Raw genomic sequence first — 15,323 nt, 5'->3', positions numbered from 1 at the left:
GTGTTTATACACATGGTGTCATAAAGTACGGGCGAGATACAAGGCTGTGAAGATTGCAACTCAAGGAGTTCAGCTTAAAAAAGACTCTGTACCAGAATATTTTCTAGAACCAGGACACAGACGATTCTAACTGCGTGATGACTGTGCTTTTCTCTAGTGAGAGTCCTTAATGGAGCAGCGGCTCCCTATTATTCTGTTACTTAAAATAAAACAAAGGAAAAAATCAAGGTAGCTGTCCTATTGTTGTTTTGTTACTTAATGGAGATTGTACATCAGCGCATTGCTTTTCTTTTATGTTTCAGTGTCATTTTGAAAACCAGGGAGACAAGATGTTGCTACAGGGAAAGATGTGTTTCACAGTCTGTTGAAAACACTCCACTTGATAGTAGGAGAAGCTAGTCTTAAGTGAAATTCAGTGGATGTACTTCTTAAGGAGAGATACAGGTCACTCAAGTTGTAACGCTGATTCTAAGTTTTAAGTGTTAGTGAGGGAAAACACTTTTGAGAACACTTTATCTCTGCTCAGATAAATCATCTGACTGCTGAGTGACCTATTTCACTCCATCTCTTTTCACCCTCCTGTGCTGTGGCTTCCTCACTGGACTTTCCCATGGAGACAGACACTGTTGTCAGACAGTCCTTGAAGGAGGAAATTCTCCCCTAGGTTGCAGAATATCAGTGCCAGCCATGAGATGGACCAGCTTGGTACAAAAGAGGTGCCGTTGCACACTGCTTCAGCTCAGTCTATATGTTACATGTTCAGCTGGATTGTCTGCAGATCGGAGAAAAACTGTCTGCAATTCGTCCTGGCTGTCATCAAAAGCCACTAAGGTACCCTCCAAGTAGGCAGCTCCTCCCTCTTTGATCTTCCTCCTAATATTTTTCCATTATCTGCCAAACTGGGGGTTAAATATTCTGCTCGCTTTTCACTTTGCAGACACCATCATTGGCTTGGCATGTGTCTGATAGGAACCTGTTTCTGGCAAGCAGTCTCACTTTTAGTAGCAAACTTTCTGTGCCCCCTACAAAGGTGATGGAAAAGACCCACTTCAGTTTTTCCTGGTCTACCTGACCTTAAGTGCTTCTTCAGATTCATGAGAGAAGCACCTCAGCTCCCATACCCAGTGACACCCAACAGGACAGGGAGCCCTGTGATTTCAGCTGGCTGATGCAAGTGCTGTGAGTGTACATCTGCAGCAGATTGAAGTTGGTCCTGTAGCTGAAGCAAGGCTCTTTGCTGTTTTGTCAATTGAATATAGAGTACATTGTTTAAAAAAAAATTGTTTCCTCTGCAAGGGGTGGCAGGATGGAGGCTGGGGGTGTTTTCCCTTGGGAGTGTGCACAAGCACGATTGCCCAAAGTCCCACTAGCAAGTTCATCATCACAGCTACTGTGGAGCTGAAGTTCAAGGGAGCGTGGAGTGATTCATTCCACCTGGCAACATATCCAGTGAGTAAAGAGAAATATTTCCTGTACCTAATCCAGACAGCAGTTAGGCATCAGTCTGTCTGAATGTGAGCAGACGTACAAATGGCAAATGCGTGGAGGAATAGAATAAACTGGGAAAAAATGAGAATGTATTTTTCACTCAGAGGTTAACACATTTGCCCTGAACACAATCCCAAAACCTAATGAATCAGAAAGTGTAATTGTTACATAGACTAATTTCAAAACAGTACTACTCATTAAAGATTAAGGGAGAGAAAAGGAACATGAGGTTCAGACCTTTTATTGAAATTTTGTCGTACTAGGTCCTCATTGGTAATTTTTTATGGGTCACATTTATTCAGCTCTTCATTCACAGCCTTCTGTCAAGGCTCTCTAATATGTACCAAGTACAAGCTTCATTAACTGAATTATCTTTCAGCTCTGCTTTATCTGTGGTTACCAAGCCACTGTTTCTCAATGATATTTTAATGTTAGACAGCAAGTTAAAAAAAAAAACACAAAAAACCCAACATAAGAGAAGCTTGATTTCTGTCAGTGTTTTTTGCATTCAAATTTCCAAAGTTTCCTTACATTTGAATACAGACATGTCAGATACACTTTGGATACTCATTAGAGAAAATTAGGCTTATGGGGCGTTCTTTTAAGTTCTGGCTATGTTGACTTCCACAGTTGCCAGTCTGTTATCTAGAAATCTTGAACTTTATCTCTGGGATGCTCTTTCATTAGCACCTGGTATCTAAGACTGGGACTGGTGTCTAAGACTCCTTTGCTATTGACAAGTCTCTTCTGTTCTCCCTTCAAGGCACAAATCAACCTTTAAACTGTTTTTCTTGACTCTGAGACTATTAGAAATTTGGATTGGTGGAGGAGAGGTGTTTTACAAGGTGTTTGTTTTATTCCTTGGTATTTTGTTAGCTCAGCTGATCCCTCTGAGTAGCGTATGTCAGGTTTTTCATTCTAACAAGACAGGGAATAAGTAGAGAGGGAATGATAAAGTCTGTCTTTCTAGAACCAAAGACGAAAATTGCAAGAAGGAAAACGTTGAAAATTCTCTCTTTTGGAATAAACAAAGATAACTTACAGATAGTCAGTCACATTTGGCTATCTTATACTTGGTTAAGAGAGGTCTTGGGGAATCTTGTACAATTTGTGCACTGGCCATGATGTCCTACTCTTCTATAAAGTCTTCTGAATTCCTGTGGTGCTGTTAACCAAATAAAGGCTTGCTGGTAGATGTAGAGAGCTGTATTAGACTTCCCCTGTATCCCACCTACATGGTGGAATCTGTAAAAATTCAATTCTGTAAAAATTCAGTTTTGTATAATAGACAGCAGATGATCCGAGCATCTTCCTGCTGTCTAAGATGTACACACATACCTGATGTAAGAGAGCCATTGCAGCCAGCCTTAAGTTCTCCTTCCTGTAGGGAAATATAGCCACACAGTTTGTATCCCTCAGACATTGTGAGTTTAGTTAATAATCATAGAATCACAGGTTTGGGTTGGAAGGAACTTTAAAGACCCTTTAGTTCCAACCCCTTGCCATGGGAAGGAACATCTTTTACTAGACTGGGTTGCTCAAAGCCCCATCCAGCCTGTCCTTGAATATTTCCAGCAGTGGAACATCATCTGCAGCTTCTCCGAGCTTACTCAGGGGGCAGTTGAAATTTTAGGAAATCAAGAAAGATTGGTTTGTTTGTTTGTTTGTTTTTGTTGGCTTTCGTGATCTGTTGCAAATCCCATAGGAGTTTTGGTCACAGCAGAGGGTAAGAACCTTAACAGGTTTTTTTTTTGCATCAAGAAAATCCTGCACAGCTGCAGTAATTTTCAGTAGGAAGATTTCCTGGCTTGTGCTTTTGTCTATACTTTATTTCTAATGTTCCCTTAATTTGAGAAGAAGACAATAAAAAAAAGTATCATAAGGCAAGGGAAATAATTACTAGTTCTAGTCAAGGTGTATTAAATTCCATAGTGCTCAGACATGACATAAGTGTTCATAATTTGTATATGAATGAAATAAAAAAACATTCTGGAAGGAAAAGCTACCTAAATGTCAGGAGAAACTTAATACAAGCAATAAAATCCTGTGAAAAATCACATAGACCAGAGTAAGATAGATGTGCTGTCTTTACTTAGCAAAGAAATCACGAAGGATATGAAAATAGAGAATGAAAATAACACATTCTTACTTGATTCGAAAGCATTATCCATAATAGCATCTGCAATGTGTCCGTAATAATATGGTGTAAATTGGAATTTACATAACAGATCTTTGAAAACAGGCTCTGACTCACAATGTGAAAATGGTGCCTCCAGATGGAAAAGTCAACCAATAACAGGAGAACTTTGCAGAAGGCCTATTGCTTATTCCAAGATCCACCCATTTAGCCCCTTGTAGATAACAGAGTATTCATCTCAGGCATGAGCTATGCTGAAAACTTGAATAGCTGGTCTTGGAAACTTCTGGTATGTTTCTCCTGAATAGACATGTTATTTTCTCTGGGCTGAATTAAGTTCTTATTAATGGTTATAGATTGACAGTCCTAAAAGTTGGAAACCCTCTATTTGTGTTCATCTCTCTCAGCTGGATTTAATACACTGTTCCTATCTTGATTCCTGTCTGTTGAGTAGGAGAAGAGTCATTAATTTAAGTAAACCAGGAGTAGAATTCCTTCACTGTTGTTTTTATTGCCTCAATGAACAGGACTTCAACTAAACAACAGTACCCAGTAATATCCAGTCCAAGAATGGTTGGACACTTTGAATCACATGGTGCTGCAGAGCTGAGGTCAGACCTGGCTTAGTTCTGATATTTCTTATCTATATAGTCCATTCTCATTGCTCTTCCCTTTCATTTGCTGGCTGATGTGAAGTCAGCGGCCAGTTATTGGCATTATAGGCTTTTTAGAACTTGGTTGAGCTTTGCTAAGTCAGATTTTTTAATATTTCCTTAGATTCCCATGAAAAGTTTGTCTGCCCAAATGTAGATGACCAGCATAGACCTCTTTTTGAACTTGTTTTCATACCGACCAGTAGGTATGTGTCTGACCTTTCTGGGGGTTTAGGGTAAAATAGATTGGGACCCTACAACCACTCAGTTCTCCCTGTGGAATATATACCCACCAGAGGTAAATATATGTTCAGTCAGAATAATGGCACCCCTGTAGTTAGCATGTATTTTTTTGCTAGACCACCTCAAGCACCATAAGGTTCTGGTAAAACCAGCCATAGTTAATGATGAGGCAGTGTGAGTCAACACAGGGTGAGGAGAGGTAGGATGGCTGTCTCTCATATCTCCATGTTTTAGCTAATGTGTTCAACTATATGAGAAGCTGCAGAGATACTGTGAATACTTTTTCTGTTCCTCTCCTAAATCCGGGTCCTAATTCAAATTTCAAAAGTATTGTTAAATGCTGATACCATTCATCGTAATTTACAACTACATACAGTTCATTCAGTTCTGAGGCCTCTAATTAGAGAATAAATGGGTGTTAGTTACTCATGATACAGAAGTCTGGTAAGTATGAGATTGATAGGATAGACATTCTTTTCAGATAAGGCATCACAAAAGTATTGTGTATTACAGAGTCACAGAAGGGTCAGGTTGGAAGGGACCACAGTGGTGATCTGGGCCAACCTGCCTGCTCCAGCCGGCCATCCCAGAGCACATGGCACAGGATTGTGTCCAGTCAGTTCTCAAATATCTCCAGAGAGGGAGACTGCACAACTTTTCTGAGCAATCTGTTCTAGTACACAGTATTAATGACTTTTGAGCATGAACCCACTAAAAGCAGAGAGATATATGTGTCCTGTTTCTCATATGGAGTGTGCTGAACTGTAAATCTCCCTCTAGTTCATCAAATACTTTATTTTTCTTCATTTCCAAAAAAAAAAAAAAAAAAAGAAGAAAATGCTTTACGGCTAGCTAAAAAAAGTCAAAATACAGATATAATTAACACTAGATTCATATTTCCTAGATGTTTGTCGTCCCCAGTCTGCCTTCCTCAGTCTCTTGGCTAAGAAATACTTTGAGTTTTACTCCAAGTAGCCATATCACTGATCTTTACATCTTTCTTCACTGCATGTTGTTTCATTTTCCTGACACCTCAGATTTTATGCCACATGCATTTTTTACTCAGTTTGAGTACATTTCTAACAGTACAAACTATTGGATTTTGTTAAACTGTATAACCCTGACATGCTTTTATGGCTTTCCCTAAACCCAGTCTATGATTAAATGTATTCTCAGTCTTTTTGTTGACTTAACTATTGAAAGATCTTGGGCAAAACGGGCAGAACAAACTTATCTGGGAGCTGTATATCCATCATTAAGTGGCTCTAACATGTTATTTATCCAGACTGGTTGTATTTTTCATCCTTTATCACAAATCAGTGCCACAGGTAGATTGCAGTTTGCAACCTGCAGTTGTTCATCGGAGTTAACTTGACTGTCAGGACAGCCTTTCTGCAGTGCTTTAAACTTGCATAACTTTTGTGCACAAGACTGGACTGTTTTTCTAGCTGGCTCAGGGATCAATGCTGTCTCATTAGAACATATGGAACAAGGCTGTGTTACCCTTTTGAGTTTCATTTAGGATGTGTGGCACCCCAGCCTTCTTTTAGAAGTGTCTGCACATAAATGAACACAGTATGGAACTACTCAAATCATGAACCTTAAAAGTATTTTACTTATGTTTTAGATCATCCTCCAAATATTCAAAATCACTCAAGACTTCGAACTCCTCCACCTCCAATATCACATGCTCACACCCCAAATCAGCATCATGCAGCCTCCATCAATTCCCTGAACAGAGGGAACTTCACTCCACGCAGCAACCCCAGCCCAGCTCCTACGGACCACTCTCTCTCTGGAGAACAACCAGCCACTACTCAAGAGCCAGCCCATGCTCAGGACAACTGGTTACTCAACAGTAACATCCCATTGGAGACAAGGTAGGTCACTTTCTTTAGTACTTGCAATGTGCTGAATGTGTGTGCCCAGGGTGCTATGGAAAATACATCTGCATAGCCAGCCACCTAGTTTGTGAACTGGTGTTTGACTTACGCATTTTGTGTTGTATTTATTATTCCTTGTGTCTTTTGATTTGGACTAAGAGAAAAGGAAATAGCTCTTCTTTCATAAACTAAAAATGTTGTCTTTAACAGCTGCTCATAAGGTTATTTTCCTCATTTAAAATTGGAATCAGGATCATAGATTAAAATGTTCTTGGTTTGCTTTCTTTTATTTTCCTTTAATGCCTTTTCTTCCTATGTGGTAGGATAAATCAATATCCTATTTAGAAAACTGAAATCAGTCAGTATATTGAAAAGATTTAGCCTTGTAGCTGTGCCTCATCAAGCAGTACTTTTCGTAGTACATAATTCAGGAAAGGTTGATCTTGTTTCAGCTAATGAGGAGAGGTCAGCTGCTGCCTTTTTCAACATTGCTTCAGCAAGCATGAAACACTGGATAGCCCAGAATCAGTCATTTAATGGTGTTTCCATTTAGCTCTCAAATTATTTTCCACCTATGCAACACCTGAAGGGTGTACCAAGTTGTTTTAGCTCTTAGCTTTTTTCAGGGTCTGTGTAGGTTCTGGAAAAGAGAGCTCCCACACTCCCTCAGTCCTCCTATCTGATGGTGAGTGCATCTTCTTGGGGTCCCAGTTGCTTTCTCCAGGGGTTTTGCTTCACCATTTCCATTGCTACCTAGCAGCCACTGGGGATGCTGGAGACATTAGCTCCCATACATGGTGTCTTTTTCAGTCTGCAGAGAAGTCTTCCAAGCCTAAAACACGGTGCACTTGCTCAACTGTCTTTGTTCCTTCATTTGTTTAATCTTCTCAAATCAACAAGATTTTAGAGAGCACAAATCATACAATAACTGAAAACTGAGACAGGGCCCAAATTTATCACATCATTGCCTGCAGGAATCTCACTGAGAGCAGCAGCAGCTGTAGCTGTATCATAGGAGAAATTGTACCCAGTTTTGCCAACTTCTGCTAAGAGAAAGTTTTTTTAAAAATTAGCACATCTATCAATCTTTTTGAGACTGAACTATATCTGCTGGCCCCCAGAAACTTCCCAAACAACCTCAATATCACATTTTGTGCCATTTAAAGATAATTAATTTCTCTGTGACTGCTTGATTAAAAAGACTCAACTAAGAAGCTGGATCCAAAAGATTAAGACAAAATTATAAGCAAGTAATACAAGTGTGATTTGGCAACAGTTTCAGTAATTATATTGTGTTAGTAATTCTCAAGCACAATACCAAAGCAATGAGTTTTATGTGATAATTCTTATTGAAATTGCATTAAAAAATACTTAGGCCCCACTCCTGCAGCTCTTTCGTGATAATCTTCTATACTTCTGAAAGAAGCCCTGTGTCTTTTTCTAGCCAGGTGGTGAATTCTTTATAGAAGAGATAATACACTGTTTTAGTAGTGCAAAACTTTAGGGCTGTCCTCATTTCTTCTCTGTGAAACCATGGTGGATGAAAATCGTTCAAGATCTGAAGCAGACTGCTCTTCTTGCAGGTTGGATTGGTCACATTGCTGTTAATCAGACTGGCAGTTGGAGGTCTACCTGCATGGAGAGCTCTTTCTGCACCATTTGATGATTTTACTCTAGCATCACAGCTCAGTCACATTTGTACTTGGTCCTCAATCTAACAATTTTATTAATCTGGTAGAAAACAGGTCGCTTCAAAACTGATGGTGAAGCTTTTGACACACTGCTTGAAATGGCATAATTTCACCCAGTGTTCCTTTTGACAACAAGCATATTGGAAAATATGTAATTTTGTGCCAACAGCAAATGAACACTGCTGACTGTTCCTTCACTTACCCAGCATTAAGACAATATAATGTGTTATAATGGTATCAATAAAGAGAGAAGGCTGAGCTGCATAGATGATCAGGATATCTGTGACTCTCCACTCTGACAGTCAGCTCTTCTGGCACACAGAGGTCTTCCTTTTCCTTCAGTGGGATTTGTGTAGGTATAAAAGATCAGGCTTCAGAGCTGTTTAGCAAACTTGGATGTCCAATTCACCTTCTTCCATAAGAGTGATTTTCCCCGTCTTCTCCACTGCAAAGATTTTTAGAACCAAGAAAACAACAATCACCTAAGAGAATAAAATGTCCAATATGTAGAAATGTAAATCCTGGCCAAGAGACATTAATCCAACAGTAAAGGCTTTTGAAGTTAGGCGATTATAGTAATCTCATGTTGAAAATGGAATTGTATTTCCGTTGGTTTTTTTTTAATCCCGTATTAGTCAAAAGAGAGAGAACACAAGAAAAAAAAGCTGCATCTTTTAAACGAGGATTGTCACAGGCTGTGAACTGTGCCTGCAGTTACAGAATTTAACCAGTGTTTGAAGTGGCTTGATTTTGACTGCCATAGACTCCAGGCAGTTTTCAGAACTGGAAATTCAGACTGGTTTGTCACTGCCTGGAAATTTCCAAACAATAATGGTTGCAAGGGCAAGCAGAGATGTGTAGCACGAATATAAAATTGACAGGAAAGGCATATCTGAGAATTTTGTGTGTTGCAAGAGGAAGAGCCCCTCCTCTTCTCTCTCTCCTTTTCATTAGTTTCCCTTTACTCCCTCTTCTCTGTTTCTCCTTTCTCCTCTTTCTTTTCCTGTCTGCTCCCTTTTTTGTTGCTTTAAAAGCCATGTATTAATAAGGTTGTGATGAGAAGATCTTTGCTCAGCAGTCATTCCTGGCAGGTGAGTTCCCCCCCATATTTATTCCTCAGTCTTCTTTCTTCTGTGGCCTCCTTTCAGTTCCTTTACATTTGACCTTGTGGGAGCAAATAAATGCCAAGTAGAGGACGTTTAGTTGCCTAACCAACAGTTTTCAGGAGACTTCCATTCCCAGGAAATTTCATGTGGTAATCATGTAAGGTCAGTTTTCTGCTACCAGTACTGCTAATGAGAAAGGAGAGTGTTTTGTAACTAGCCAGCGATTTACAGGTAATCTCCAAGGGAGCAGACTCTGTAAGCCTTCGGAGAGGAGGACAGGCACGCATCAGTCCCTCAGGTGACCCAGCGACCTCTCTGTTACAATTGCATACATTATGAGATTATGTAACCCTCCCCTCTTCTCTTTTATTGACAATCCACAGCTGAAATTCATGGAACCAATTTGACATGGATTTTAACTAACGATGAACTTTTATTGATTGGTGTGTTGCCAGGTGCCTTGCCTCTTACCCATTAAATGCTCAGTGCATGCACATATGCTGCTTCTTTTTGCATTGAACTCAACATCTAATCTTTCCTGCATTCCCAGGGAATGTGAGGAAACCACAAACACTTGGGGATGGATTGATGTCTCAAGTGCTATGGCACACAGCTCATGCATGTTGATCCACTTTACTCCAAAGCTATGAATAGGAGTCACTTCACTTTCATTCAGATCAAGGAGTAGATATGTTCTGTCAAAGCAGCCCAAAGGCCTCCAAAAGCAGGGAGTTGAGCTAAACAAATGTTGGCATTAGCAGCAGGAAGAGGAGGAAGTAGAAATGAAAATTAGATTTGAGAATATTTTGGAAGAAATGGTATCAAGGTTTGTATAATGTGACAGGGCTGGTTTCTCTTGGTTTGGCATGTTACCTGAATACACTTTCTTTGACAGGCATTCTTGTTTGAGTTCATGTCACACCCTCTAGGCTCTTAATCCTGCATAAGTGATAAAGTGTCACAATGCTGTTATGTTTCCTTTACTAGTTTTTGCCAGGGGATTTATTCACATTCAGGCTTAGATTCCGTTTTGATGCTGAAAACAGACATGGGCAAAATGAGGACTGCATTTTGTTTTAAAAAACATGTGAGGAATGTTCTTTTGCCAGGTCTTGAGAAACAAGCCCAAAGGTGAGAAAGACACAGTTTGTTCCCAGCTGTGCCTCTGAGTTAATTCTTTATGTTCCTGCTGTTCTCCTCAAAAAGTATGAAACAGTTTAGAATTTACAGGTCAAAATGTGGCTCATAAAAGAACATTCCGGGAGGACAAATACTGCAAAATGCCACTGCTATGTGCAGGGTCAGTCCCAGGCATTTGCATGTGCAGGTCCTAAGTATGTTGCTTATTGCCTGTATTATCCAGATTGTAGCAAATACTCTGGTGCTGGAATTTGGGTTACAGCTTAATCTGTTTCTGGCTTCTATCTGCTTATCACCAAGAGACCTTTATTTGGAATACTCATATTGAGCAAGATTTACATTTGGAAAATTTACATTTTACTCTATATAGTGAGTTATTATTCCACAAAGGAAAATAAATTAATCAAATTGGAAACCTTAAAAATTCTCAAATCCAAAACTGAAACTAAGGTAAAGGAGTGGCAGATTTTTGCTGGAAATCCATAAGAAAGTTAGATGCAAGAGTGCTACCAAGGTTCTGGCCACCGTGGGATATAGATCCTGTGCTGTGTCTTTTCAGAGTTACAGTAACACAGATGCAGGAGTATTACCAGATTACAGTTAGGCTGGTTTGAAATCTGGTCCTTTGGACCAGGGAGTTCAGAAGGTTTCATGTGTCACTGGCAATAAATAATGTGCAATGAACAAAGACATAAAATTTTTTGATACATGCACAGGGGCATGTGTGCTTATATGTGTGTATATGCATATATATTGTGTATATATAAAAAAGTGAACATTTTTAAAAGCTATATATGTATATGTGTAGCATCTTATACATATAAATATATGGTCCATCATTCTAATTCCATGCACAACTGCACTATAACCATTGTGGTTTATAAAATCACACTTCATATATGCATGACTCACTGGCTTCATTCATGTTTCCATATGTATGTAGAAACATAGCAAAGCAGACATTCCTAGAGACATTGCAGGACAACCTCATTGAGATGGACATTCTCACCTCCTCCCGACATGATGGTGCTTACAATGACGGGTATGTGACACTTACGTGGTCTTCCTGTTTACTGTACAGTCATTATGATCCTTGCATGAAAGCATTTGGTCATATCAGTGATTTTTAAGGGCAACACCATTGCTGACCTCTTCCAATATGGCTTTAAAAATGAATTTCTGGGGCTTGGAGCATTGTGTCCTGTACATATTAATGGAAAACTCATTAATATGTGAGTGAGCCGCTGCATGCCATTTGCTTTTTATCCCCTTATTGCTTTGAAAGTAATTTCATTTGTAGGAGGTACCTACAGCAATTTCAACTCCCATATTAACTAAAATTATTTAATTTTCATAAAAATCTGAAACCTTTATTGTGCTGACAGCCTGATACTTCCTTGTCAAACTGATGTCTTCCACATACCTTATCTGACAAGTGTCTGTAAGTGGTGTATGTAAGCCAAGCGTTGGAGTTTGACTTAACCACCCATTCTGGCATCTTTGCACAAATTTTGATCGCTTAACTTTTAAGTTATAATGTATGTCAAACTTGATACTTGGTGCCAAAACTGTTGAATCTTGTGTTGGCAGCTCACAATTTGGTAGCCATCATTCACACAAGAGCTTATTGGTGTACTTGAACACTGCAGGTGCCTCTTTTCTCAGAACAGATACATCTCTATCTAAATACTTTTCAAAAACGGGATAGTATCTGACTTACTGTAATTTTTTTTTTAATGTAGATCATTAGTAGAAATGAAGGATCTTTCTCTAATGCTCAGCACTCATGTTTAGAGTACCAATAGAAACACGTCTGTAGTATTACAGGCACCTATTTTGGATAATCATGTGTTACATTTATTTTACTGCATGAATTGGTGGCTTTTCTGCACTGTGATGTTTCTGCATGTGACGTTTCCCCTGTGACTGCACAAGTAACGTCATGGGGAAAATAGTCACCTCTTCATCTGGTATTACCTGATTGCATTCACTCTGGCTGCAAAATCTGGCCCCATAAGCCATGGCAGAATGTGAAAAGGGCATTGGGGCTGTTTCTCAGTCCTTCAAGCTGCATTTTTGTTTTACAGAAGCATGGTAGTAGATTAGTCCACTCCATTTCCCAGTTTTCATTCCCAGAATCTGAATGCCTTTTACAGCATGATGTCCCACCAAAATCAGGTTTTTCATTTAGTATTCCTGTGTACAGAAGTCCCCTTGGGACATTTCATTCCAGAAACTCATGGGCTTCAGTGTGTTCTTCTTGTGCTGACTTCCATGAGTCTCACCCGAGGTGCTCATGGGCTGGCTCTCAGGCTGTGTTTTTCATAATGGGCAAAATACAGTGCTTCCCAATGTGTCACTGGACAGGAAATGCTGTTGCCTTTGACAGTAATTCACACTTTTTTAAAGATAGGCTTCAATCCAAGGTGCTCTGGACTGCTTTGTGGAAGCAGGCGCCTCTCCCCACTGGCAATACACAGGACTTTGATGCTTTTAGCCACACCATTGTCTGACACTTAAATTTACTGGATGGGGACAGTGTGAATATTCCCCTCTGTGACAGTTTGGGTGCTATGGAATGGCTTAAGCTCTTTTTTCCCATCTCCATTCACCAATGCTACACAAAAAACGCTCTCATGCAGTGATCAATAAATTGATAAATGCCCTCCCTTCTTTAATCTGACCTCTGCTCCTCTTCAGCCTCCGTAGGGCATTTCCGTGGGAGTGCGAGCAGGCTCCCAGTTCTGCCCGTGCCACCAGTCTGTCGTAGCTGTGCTTGGGGTTTTCATCTCACTCTAACGCCAGCTCTTCCACAGAGGGGACTCCTGCCTTTGAAGAGCTCTCTGTGGCATTGTTGGCACTGTGATTCTTTGGTTTTGTTTTCTTTTACTCTGTGTGACTTGCCTTTGATTTTTATTCTTCTCTTTTATGCATGCCGTCCATGTCCGTAGCCAGCATTGTGTGGAGCTGCTTCCTTCGTCCTGGCAGCAGTCGCCATTCTCCCACCCCACGCCTCCCTGAGCATCGATTTGTGTGAGGAGTCACTTGCTGTTGGTCTTTCTTCCCTCAGGCACTTCCTGTTCAAACCTGGAGGCACTTCTCCCCTTTTTTGTACAACATCGCCGGGATATCCCCTGACGTCCAGCACTGTGTACTCACCTCCCCCTAGGCCCCTTCCCAGAAGTACCTTTTCTAGGCCTGCCTTTAACCTGAAGAAACCCTATAAGTACTGTAACTGGAAATGTGCTGCTCTGAGTGCCATTGTCATCTCTGTCACGCTGGTGATCCTGCTGGCCTATTTCGTAGGTAAGCTTGTTGCTGCTTGTTTTTCTTCTTTTTATTTCATTTCTCTACAAACCCTCCCATACTGCTAATGTTTGAGAAACAGAGAGTGAAGACTTTGGTACAAAGTGATGGGGAAATAAGGCATCTATTGACTTGTTTGTGTTGCGGTGTTGTGGTAGGAAGCTTAACACCTGTCATAAAGCCAGAAGGGCTTAGTAAAACATGAGTCATATGAGGGAGTTGTATTCCCTTCAATATCATGGACTGTTTACATTCTGCAGAGGAAAGTGTACCTGGAGTGAGTCAAAGCCACAAGGTTTTTGTAAGCATCCCATTAAAACAGGTGGTGATGTCCCAATCCCAGTCACATCTAGGTCTGTCAGTGTTGACTTTGATGGGACAAGGTTAGAACTAAGATCCTGATACACAAAAATGTGGTTTAATTCTGTCATTTGTTGGCACACCCATTTCAGGGATGTGCAACTAATTACATTGGAGTTCACAGGGTGACCAGGAGGATGGAGAAGGACTGAGTTGAGATTGTGGTTCAGCAGAACTTTTTTAGAGTAGGTGGTGCTGGTGAAATTTGCATCTTGGGTGGAAAAGCAGTGGATTTTTCTTGAACTGTGCGTGATCTGAATTTCTGTGGTTTATGAGGCTTGTCAGTGTTCATTGCGAAAAAGCATTCTTAGTGTGTGTTGCAAAAGTAATTGAACTGCTAGAAGGGTAAACTGTATTTTTAAGCCTGTAAAGTTGGAATGTTACCATTATTTTTTCTTCAGTTCTGTTTGATATGTGTGTTATAAATGTCTTTAAAAAGTCCATTCCTAGACTTCTATGTTAAACTGTCCGTGGTGCAAACTCCAGTTGTCAGACACTTTTAGATGTGATCATGGGTAAAAAAGCCCATTTCTCATGGCACGAATGAGTCTTTTTGATTTTGCTGTGACTTCCTGTACACTAATGATCTAATACAAAAGGTCGTGGTTAGAATTACAAACCTTAGTCTGGATCGAAAGATTTTGCTTTCATTTTACATGAATATAATTAGCACCACCACAAAGGATTGCTTTTACTGTGTTCCTTTAATATACACTTCTTTAATGACTGATAATTTCCACTTCTGCCTTGCCTCATACTCTGGTCACTTTTATGTCTCCTGTAAGAGGAACAGGAATGATTAATTAACCAACACTAAATCAGCAGCAGTTTGATGAAATATGCAGTCAGTTTTCATCATTTGCTATGTACGTTTGGAATCGCCTTTCTCATTTGTCTGGTATTCTCCTTATGTCCTGAACATGGTTCCTTTGGACATTATCTCTGTGTGTCAGAGGAGAATCATTTCAGCTCAGCATAGCAGTGCCAGTTAATTCTGGAGGAGGAGGTGTGTGCTGGTTGATGGATGGAGAGGAGTTTGGTTTGCCACTCTCCAGCTCAGAGCCCTGTCTCAGAGTTCATGGAAGAACACACTCCTGCTTAAAACCACAGTTAATGTTGTTAAAAGGAAGGTCCACTGAGTCCAGTCCCATCCTTTTTATCCTCTCCATTCAGGTGAATTTGCTGGCATTTGCCAGACACCACAGATGGCTGGAAATGTGCCAGAAATGCTGAGCAGGTTGAACCACTGTAATTAAGGGTCATAATTACTAATTTCTAAAGGAACTACCAATTATTAAAAATCAAATCCAATAGAT

At 40.1% G+C, this 15,323-nt stretch overlaps 1 protein-coding gene across 8 annotated transcripts in view; it reads left to right on the top strand.

Moving 5' to 3' along the window:
* The window catches only part of TENM4 (teneurin transmembrane protein 4), a 1,535,416-nt gene that overhangs the window by 1,317,054 nt on the left and 203,039 nt on the right, over positions 1-15,323 (top strand). For 6 of the 8 annotated variants that reach the window (XM_088159247.1, XM_088159248.1, XM_088159250.1 and 3 more), the window contains 3 exons: positions 6,149-6,401; positions 11,285-11,383; positions 13,412-13,647. In XM_088159247.1, the coding sequence (XP_088015373.1) occupies positions 6,149-6,401; positions 11,285-11,383; positions 13,412-13,647 (588 nt within the window). The remainder of the gene's footprint in view (positions 1-6,148; positions 6,402-11,284; positions 11,384-13,411; positions 13,648-15,323) is intronic. The other 2 variants (XM_088159254.1, XM_088159253.1) reach the window with 1 other exon arrangement.

The sequence above is a fragment of the Sturnus vulgaris genome, chromosome 2 (assembly GCF_052056855.1).
Source record: "Sturnus vulgaris isolate bStuVul1 chromosome 2, bStuVul1.hap1, whole genome shotgun sequence".
NCBI classification, from domain to species: Eukaryota; Metazoa; Chordata; class Aves; order Passeriformes; family Sturnidae; genus Sturnus; species Sturnus vulgaris.
Note: the sequence above shows the minus strand (reverse complement) of the source record. Positions and strands in the feature narration are given on the sequence as shown.